The sequence below is a fragment of the Pangasianodon hypophthalmus genome, chromosome 14 (assembly GCF_027358585.1).
Source record: "Pangasianodon hypophthalmus isolate fPanHyp1 chromosome 14, fPanHyp1.pri, whole genome shotgun sequence".
Taxonomy (NCBI): Eukaryota; Metazoa; Chordata; class Actinopteri; order Siluriformes; family Pangasiidae; genus Pangasianodon; species Pangasianodon hypophthalmus.
In genome coordinates, this window is record NC_069723.1 from 17,359,615 (window position 1) to 17,369,994 (window position 10,380).

The 10,380-nt window shown below is 34.7% G+C and overlaps 1 protein-coding gene across 1 annotated transcript; it reads right to left on the reverse strand.

Moving 5' to 3' along the window:
- Positions 1-50: 50 nt before the first annotated feature.
- LOC113539358 (sialoadhesin-like) lies at positions 51-6,368 on the reverse strand. The gene is made up of 8 exons (XM_026935075.3): positions 6,293-6,368; positions 4,741-4,799; positions 4,231-4,605; positions 3,125-3,418; positions 2,070-2,169; positions 1,659-1,697; positions 434-466; positions 51-285 (listed from the first exon to the last, which is right to left on the reverse strand). Exons 2-8 carry the CDS (start codon positions 4,784-4,786, stop codon positions 240-242), a joined length of 933 nt encoding a protein of 310 aa, XP_026790876.3. The 5' UTR covers positions 4,787-4,799; positions 6,293-6,368; the 3' UTR covers positions 51-239.
- Positions 6,369-10,380: the final 4,012 nt, after the last annotated feature.

Below are 10,380 nucleotides of genomic sequence, written 5' to 3' on the forward strand. Positions count from 1 at the left end.
GCATGCACCACCACCCCCCCCCACCCCCCCAACACACACACACACACACACACACACACACACACAGACACACACACATACACACACAAATAATAGATTTAATTGCATTTTACAAACAAATATTATACCTAACATACCAAAAACATTAAGCCTGCCTCTTAAAATTACATTTTTTTCTGGTCAAGCGCGTATATAAAAACAGGCAACAGATGAGTCTACTTAGATTAGTTTTGAGGGAATCAGGCTCTGTCTCCCGTGGTCCTTATACGTCCCACTGACCTGACCCTGTTGATTACAGGAGTAAAACAACCACATCAGTCATTACAGAATGTGTAGGAAATGTACTTCTCTAGCATTCACTATGGCATCTAAATATGATGACTTTACTGTCACTGGTATGGAAAAAGTAATATACAAGCTAATGCATGCTTACCTGTGCGACATTCTGGAGAGACGACTCCATACCCTATGTAGAAGAAAGAATCAGGTCTATTATTTTTAGGATAATAAACCACACTGTAGTGTATAGCAGAATAGATAGGTCTTTATATTTCTGTAGAAAAATCATGCATTGAAACTGCAGTACAGTCAGAGGAAATAGAGATTTGACAGATGTATGAATTAGTCTCTGGTACACAAAGTATATATTTGCAGAAGGAATATATACAAAAGTAATTATTAGAGTAATTCTTCTATGACAAAAACAGTATTTATATTGTATAGTTCATGACAAATGACTCAGGCTACTTACTACAAGCATTTATCCATATCTAAGTGTAAAATGCATGCATAATGGTATGCAATAGCTTCCCATCATTATTGAAAACATTACTGTTAGAATGAAGCATAGCATAGACAGATAAGAAAGATAAGCATAATTATATAAGGGCCAAAATGTCAGTACAACATACCCTTATAAATTACTAGTTGTTTTCTAGTGGCCATTTAATTTACCACATGCTTTGTACAAATGTAAAAAATAAGAATACATCAACTGTTACTGTATATTGTGTAAAGCATGTAAAATTGTGCACATAAAAAAATATTTAATTGAATTTTATGAATAAAAACTCTGGAAAAACAGATCAGCTCTGCCATAAACTTTTAGCAGACAAACTTATACAAGTTCTGCATAGTGCATAGGTGTGAACATGACATGAGAGGAAATGAAAAAGCATGTGGCTATTTTCAGCAGCAGCATATAGAAAAGGAGAAAACCACAATCTTCCCCTTCATTACCACAAATTAGACTGTAGGACTCTGTATGTCATATCTTGCTTACATCTCACTAATTTAAGACACTTGGGTCAGGTTTAGAGAGAACAGAGTTTTCTGCAAGGGCATGTCCAATTGTATATTCCTTATTTCTTCTTGGAAATAAATGCAAATACTATTGTTCCTAATTGTAAAGTATCCCAATCCAGGTGTTAGCTAATCTGTTATGAACATATTCACTGCTAATCTCATTTACTGAAAATCTCTTTTACTGAAAATGAATTTGTCCTTTTACACCAGAGCCATCGTCATCACCAGTGGCAGAGTAGCAATGAAATCACACACAATAAAAACTATTACCCGCTTAATTATTTGCTTAACCAAGTCACCACATTATTAAAAAATAACAGAATGGCCTAATGGTAATATTATTAATTACTTACCCATTTGGATTTCTAGATTGAAGCTCTTGGATCTGTTTCCTGATGGTGATGTAAAAAAAGAAGAATTAATTCCACAAAGTATTACAGCGACCAGGACTAGGTGTCAATAAATGTGTGTGTGTGTGTGAGTGTGTATGGCATGTGATGGACTGGTCTCCTATCCAGGGTTTATTGCTTCCTCACACCCAGTGTTCCCCAGATCGGCTCTGGATCCACCTTATCTCTGACCAGGATAAATCAATTACTAAAGATGAATGAATGAATGCCTAGCTGATATTACCTTAAGATGCATGAATTGCATAAATACAAGTAATGCAACATTAATACATTAAATATATAATTACAGCAACATGCAAAATACATTACGCACATCTTAACAGCTATAGAATCTTGAGCTTCATTCAGACTCACTTGTATCTCTTGGTCACGAAGAAACATGCCAATCCAAATACAGTGATGGTTCCGAGCACAGCGGCCACAGGAATAATAATGTGAAAGAAATTTTGTTTACCTGAAAAAGATGCTGAGTTATTTAAAGGAAAAGAACTATAACTTTATAGAAAATTTTTCCATTGTTGTGCACTTAAACACTTTGCATTTTCTTAAGGGTACTGTTCATAAGGCTAAGAAGGAAATATTTGCCTTTAATGCTTTGCTTCAAAATATTTGCCTTTAATTCTATGATCTTTTGCTAATGTGCATGTCCATTCCTGTAATGTATTTCATATTATGCATTGACGCGCTATGCCTAGGCTGTTTCTGAAGATGCTGTATATCTCACTTCTTACGTTTTGGTAGAACGTGTCATGGTGATTGAATACTTCAAGGTCAGAGGTGGCAGTACTCCCAGACATATCAGGCCTTTTCCCTCTTTATCTCCAGTCTCCCTTACCACCTCTCATTCCCAATTTGTCCTACATATAACTTAGTAAGAAGCTAACCTGAAGATTCCTCAAGCCCATAATAAATATCAGAGTCTGAAGAACACCAGTCTCCTGGTTCCTGAATCAATGTTGTTGAATTTTTAACAGCTAACAGCACCTGCACAAAATTTTCGTGAAAACTGACCTAAACCAACATGAATAGATTAACGTTGTCTTTTAAAATGCTCACCATTGTTCATTGTTTAAATTACCCTCAGTTGGCAAGCAATGACACATCATTACCATTACATGAGATATCAGAGTTACACTGAGCTACAGTTGTTGTGACAAAATTTGTCACTTGACTCAGGTGTTATTTCAACTTGACATCAAAATGTCTTTGTTTCAACTGATGCCTATAAGAAGTCAAATAGTGATGCTCATGTAATGTTTAATTGGAAAAACACAGCCAGTTGTATCAGTGGTATATTTGGAGTTAAAAAAAGATGTTTGAATTATTCTTATTCTATTGTTCAATCAGCTCACAGGAGCCAATTTCAAGAAAAACTTGATTTATGAAGGACACAACCTAACTTGTCTTACGTTTTATGTATATCTTGTGAGTGACTGCAGATTTCTTGTTGCCGTGGAATGTGACAGTGCAGGTGATGTCAGTGTGATCGTCCTTCTCTGTGGCAGGGAAGGTCAGGAGGGACTCCACCTCCCAAACTCCAAAGCCATTGTCCTTATAGGACAAACGAGGTTTAGCATCTTGACGATTCCATTCAATAGTTGGGTGGTGTGTGGGACAGGTGTGTCTGACGTAACACTTAAAGACAGCAGCTGTTCCCTCTGTGAAGGATTCTTCGTGATCCAGATTTGGTTTGTCAGGTTCGGCTGTATACCAAGTGCAACAGTACAGCAATTACTATTAAATCAAATAAAGCTCAATAACTTCAAAATTAAATTAATATGAGGATGATAGTAAGGATAAAATAGGCTGATTGTTTATTGTACTCTAGTCTAAGAAGAGAAGAAATGTCATTAAACTGTTTACATTAGGACCTACTTCCTCATAAAGGAAAATATTACACATCATTTTATAGAAGCATATTTTTCAACAGGTTATTAAATTAATGAGGCTACAACATTGAACTTTCTTGGAGTGAGCAAACCTGGGTTGAATAAGAGATATGGTGAATGTCTCTCTAAATATAAACACTGCCAGTCAAACATTTTGTGGAGTTTTTCCTACATTTTATTACAGTTTACCCCTATCAGCAAATAAATAAGGAAAAAACAAGTGTTCCATCAAACCCCAAATAAAGTGCTGTGTTCAAGGACTTATTAATTATCCCCACTCAGATTATAATGAAACTGTAAATTAGTGTTTTATTAAAGGCAAGTGGAAGATGAACCCTTTACTCTAAGCCTATAGATAAATGACCCATACAGAGTGTTAATATTAACCATAAGATAAATTTAGGCTGGGTGACTTTCTTTGTACCACTTATAATTTCCAATATAATGGTTTTAGTTTTCCTAATTCTCCAGTATCTTGATAAACATGGTATACTTGAGCTCATTTCTTGAAGTTTAACCAAACATGTTACAGGATGTTCAAAAACATTTTACTGGCAGTGTATTTTTTAATATATCTGATCATTATTGAAATGCTTTGAGAACTCAAATTTCAAAACCAAACTCACACTTCATATTGATGGTCACACACTTCTCCACAAAAGAGAATTTCTCTATATTTGTGATTTCAGCTCTGAAACAGAACGGGCCATCGTCGTGGTCTCTCACTTCGTCTATCTCCAACGAGCAGTTTTTCTCACCCAGTCGGCCAATTAGCTTTGTGCGGCCCTTGAAGTTATCCTCAATCAAGAAAGGATCTTCATCATAGATACGCTCATTTTTGTTTGGATCTTTGTGCCAGATTCCCTTCAGCCGAGAGTCAGAACGTTGAAGGCCAGGGTAATTAAACTTACAGGGCAACACGACACAAGATGACACCAGCGCCTCCACTGGAGAGACAACTTCTGCCTTCCACACATCCGAAAAAGCAGAGACAAAGATCACTGTGGAAGATGATCAAAATATCAGTGAGCTGAGATATAGAGTTTTTTTTTTTTTACTTGCAATATCCAGCTGTATTTAATAATGAGTGAAATAAATAGAAACATCAGGTAACCCAAGTAAATGTCATTCTGTACCTTGAAGGCAAATCCAGCAGAGCAGTATTTTTGACTGTGGATCCATGCTGCAACTTAAACTGTTACAAAATTGATACACATCTGATGTTAGTAATAGTTTTCAAATAAAATAATAAATAAAACATTTACATAATATAAATAACTAGTACAGTATATGCAACAAAACATTATCTAGTGATTACATGTGTATAAAATTATAAAATATGAAAAGCAAATAAATCTGATACTGGAGTAGTTAAACATTAGTTACATATAAAGATATAAACATGGCATATATGTGGTTTTAGACTGGGAAGTCCAGTTCCTTAATTCATCAAGGCCAAAAACAGAAAATGGATAAGACAGCCTTTTCATTCCCTTTTAAAAAAATTCTTAGATCAAAGTAAAATTTACATATTTGGATGGATAGTCTTATTGTATAACAGCAGCTGCAAATATGCAATCAATTGTCATCACTGTGTTGCCTTAAAAGAAGGTTCTAAGACTTTTTTGTTTACCTTCTATTTTATTATTCATTTGTACTTTTATAGCCTTAAACATCTTTTTAACCTGACACGCTCCTTGACACTGTGGACAATATTACAACATGTGTTTGAGAAATGTAATACGAGGAAAGTAAAGCAATGGTGTTAGACAGTGTGGTTTTAGTTCAGACGATTTTGTCTGCAGTCAAAATGAGGTGCTGTGGGTCAGACTCAGGCAGCTGCTCTGGAGTTATGATGGTCTAGCAATTAAAAATCTGTAGTATAATCATCTCTAATAGAAGCAGAAAACTAACAGAAAACTTCACCATCTTAATGATTGTATGTTTTTCTTTGTCAAACAACAACATGCTTTTAAAAATCCATTTACTATTAGCAATATATTATGTGGAGTGACATGGGAAACAGGGGAGGTCAGTTGTTTCCCCCAGTGGTTCTCAACATGGGATCAAGTGAACCCAGGCATCCATGAAGAAAAGCCACAGGGGCCATCGTTGTTTATTAATGTTACCGTGATGAAAATGACAAAACACAATTATTATAAGTTATATATATTATTGAGTTCTTGTGATATACATGATTGACTGATCACTTGAATTAAATGGGTTTAATCCAAGACTTAATAATTGCAAAACAGTTTGATCTGTGTTCTGTTCTGTTATAGCCAGAATATATTTACTTAAACTGTAGGAAATTTGGTGAAACTTATTCTGACTGACACTATGATGAAAGACTATGATGATGAAAGACTGCTTATCATTGCATTCAGAATGCACCATTAGTGGTATTTCTATCATAACAAGTATGAAAACAGTCAAAAATTAAATAGAAATGATCCAGATCTATTTTCTTGTGTATTTTATGTCTAATGGCATTACATTTATAGCTTTTTACAGAAAACCTGATTGTGAACAGAAAATATTTTAGAAATTAATTATATAATTTAACTCATATGGAATATAAGTAAAATTTGCATACTTATTCGAATTACTGTAAAATTACAGCAATACAAATATTGTTTGGAAAGAGATATTATTAAAATTATATAAGTAGAAGGGGAAAAAACTTACATTTTTGGTTGTTGGATGTAGAAACCTATTCTGTGTCTTGTAAGTGACAGACTGCCACTGCACTACAAATATATTGACTCCTTTGCATTATAAAGAAGTGCAAGCAAAAGTCCTGCCCACAAACCAAATGTGTGCATTTTTAAACCTGAGGTGTACACTCCTTCAGAAAACCAGAAGTGACTTTAACGTGTACAGCTGTATGCAGTACAAAGGTGGGTGACAAATTAAAGGAACCTTAGGAAGGTGTTGAGCCACCACAAGCCACCAGAACAGATTTAGTTTGCCCAGGACACTACAACTTTGTGAAACAACTGGAGGGATGAACACCGTGCTTCCAAAAGCTATTCCCTCAGATTGTGTTTGTATGATGGTGGTGGAAAGCCCTTTCTAACACAGCAGTCCAAAATCTCACACAGGTTTTATAGAACTGTACATTTTTTTAATCCAAAAATAAATAATGAATAGACATTTTCCTTAGACAAAAACAATATTTTTATTGTGACCTTTTGTGGAATTAGAACAATTCAGATGACAGATGATTCCCATAACTTCCTACAAGCATTTACCAATATCTATAAGTGTATAATGCTGGTATGCAACAGCTTCCTATCAATGAGGAGAACAAGTCCATTTTACAAACGCTGTTATACAGTATATTGTGTAAAGCATGCAAACACACACACACACATAATTTATTTAATTGCATTTTACAAGCGTAGACTTTGGAAAAAAGATCAGTTTTGCAATAAGCTTTCAGCAGATAAACTTCATGTCAATGCTGGAATCAGTGCCGAAATCCATCTTCCAGAACACACCACGCCCCATAAATATGACCGCCACGGACTACAACACCCAACCGTCTCTTCCGTCATGTTCCCAGTCACCAGATAACTGATAAATCACACACACACCTGCACTCAATTACCACTCACCTATATAAGCACACTCCATACACACACTCTTTGTGAAGTATCTGTGCAGCTCTGTGTGTTTGTATCTTATGTACCAAGCCTCTGTATTAGTGTTCTCGCTCATGGCTTTTGACCTGGTCTGTTTTCCTAGTTTTGTTGTTTTTCGCCTTTGCCTCTGATACCGGTTTATAAATTGTCTTACTTACTGCCTGTCGTTGACCACATTCAGAAAAGTAGAAGAAAATTCAAATGGATTAAAACTATCATGTATAAATGACAATGGAATATGAATTTTCTTTTAATTATTACACATTAAATGCATTTAATTTATTTTTTTATTAACCACCATATTTAAATATTTCAAGCCATGTGTTGCAGAAGTCCTTTGTGCATGTTGCCTTGGTAACCCAAAAGTTCACTCACTTGGCAGAAAATAAAGGCAGGATTGGATAAGAGTCATGTGACATTATAAAAGTGAAAAGCAGTTTGTGGAATGTTTTTAAATTCTTCTTTGTATCATTTATAAAGGACATAGCTCCATAGAGGTTCAAGTTCAAGTTCAAGTCGAGTGTGTTGTGTTTGTGCTGGCGCATAGCGTCTCCTGAAAGGAAAACACACACAGCCCTGCTCAAAAATCCAGCTAAAACCAGCCTAGGCTGGTTGGCTGGTCTTTGCTGGTTTAAGCTGGATGTAGCTGGTTTTTGCTGGTCTCCCAGCCTGACCAAACTGGTGTTCATCTTACCTATTTAATATTTAATCAGCTACTTCCATCCAGCTACTGACAAGGGTAATTACAAGAGTAGTTTATCATCATAGTCAGGCAGGCTGGGCAGCATAGCTTAACTACTTATTCCAGTTGTTAATAGTATAAAATATATCTGAATATTCTATAACAAAATTATTCAACTGGTTGCACAAATAAATTATAACATAAAATCTGTAGCATGCCCTGAATCATACCAGATTAAATATTGTCTGAACAAATACATTCAACATAAGTTAAGCTGTCTGACCAAATATAGTCAGCTTTTTTATTTTGAAATTTTCAGTATTCAACGGACCTGTACACAAATTACAAGTGAAACAGACATAGTCTTTATATAATAATAAATAATAAGTTTAGTATCATATGTAACTGCAACACTAGAGTCAGATTTGATCCCACCTATCCTTTTCGTCCCTTTCTGTTTAATGTGACAGAAAAACTGTACAGTATATTATGTAGACACAATATACATGATGCTTCCTTAAACTTTTTATGTTATGTCTCTTTTTCAGCCCTGTAATCCTATACACATAAATTTCTTTTCCTTTAACTCCCATTCACACAATTTTAGAGATACATATATGAAAACTGCTGAACCGATTAAGATTTCAGTATACCATTTTGATTGTCTTCTTTAACGCTTACCACTATTGTGTTTACATATACCTTAGTTATTCCCTAGGACACATTCCATTAAAACTATAAACACAAGCACCAAAGCTACAAACTCAGTTGTGTTGTGTTGAACAATGTAAAATAAGTAAAATAAAAAACTTCTTGTTATAGAGAAAGTAAAGTAACATTTAATTTTCCTCAACATCTTATCTCTGCTCTGGCAATGTTACAGTAATTATGACAAGACAGTGGCAACCCCTAGTGTGCCTTGTCCAGTCCTGGAAAGTTTCCAGGGTAAAGTTTTCACAAGCCAGCTACTTCCATTGTCCAAAACTAGGTTTCCCACTTCCTATTCCAAATATTCCACCCTCAGTGGGAAAGAACATGGTTAATGGCAGTAGCAGAAATCTGAAAGTTCAAGTTCAAGTCGAGTGTGTTGTGTTTGTGTTGGCGCATAGCGTCTCCTGAAAGGAAAACATACACAGTGCTGTGGCCCAGCACCTTCTTTGCAATATTTGCAAATTATAGGGATTTCTTGTGGAGCTCTTAATTTTATTTCTCTCTGGATGGAAAAAAAGTGAAAGAAACTTTAAACTGTGTTACTTTAGGTGTCCCCCAGAGGTCAGTGTCACATTCTTCAGCAGCATCATGTCTCTTTTCATTGCTCTGCTGGACAAAATGGTGCTTCTTAATAGTCAAAATGATGCTTCCTCCAATCATCAATCATACTTCCTTCCTCCTGTAATGCAGAAGTCAATAAAAGTCCACCATCTTTAATGACATATCAATTAATTAAATGCACTCGGAGGACTTGATGAGTGGAACAAGAATTGGAACAATGGAACAAGAATTGTATAGATTAACCGTGCATTTTCTGATTTGGATACTGAAACCACAGAATTCATACATCATTTTTTCTGGTATACAGCATTTTGCATTTTCTGAAATATTCAAGACTTGTCTTGCAAAAAGAAAACTATGTTAAATAAATTAGGATTGTACAGGATAACTGGACAGTGCGAACAATATTTTTTTATTTTTTATATTTAAATAAATAAATAAATAAAATTAGAAAACCCTAGATTATTTTTAGACATAATTTAAACTTTTTGTTTATCAATAATGAAAGGTAAACTATTGTAAGCTTCTTTCTGTAATAGATATTTTTAATTAATCTGAAATATATTACTACACCTTTTTAATTTTTATTTTTAAAATAATTTTGATTTTATTTCTTTTTATTTGTTTGTTTGTTTGTTTATCTATTTATTTATTTATATTTTTATTCACAGTCTCCTTATCCTGCTTTGTAAAAAATAAAATAAAAATAATAATAATGTGCTCAGTTCTCTTTCTCTGCCCACTGTTCTGTGTTTTAATTTAATTTAAATTAAATGTTTTGAAATTAAATGTGTTAAAGTAGAGGAAGCACAAATTAAATGTATATTTTACATAAGTGTAAATGGCCATATTCATCACTTTAGCCTCTTTCTGGGTAAATCCTTAATTGGCCAACTTTACAGCAAACCGAGCATCACCATGAGACTCCTGGACGCTCACTGATCTGCACTAATGTGGGTTCTACTCTGTTTAGCCTGGGATTTATGCACATCCAGCAGACCAGCAGTAACAGAGTCTTTTGCCTGTAACAGATCCCGCTGAATGATCTTCAGCAGACGGTAAGACTTAGTTGACAATTATGTATGTTAACTGTTCAGTTCTCTATTTTCTTTTAGTAAGGCAAAATAACTCACACTTTCTCACGCTGTCCTTTTTTCAGGCCAAACCACTTGAAC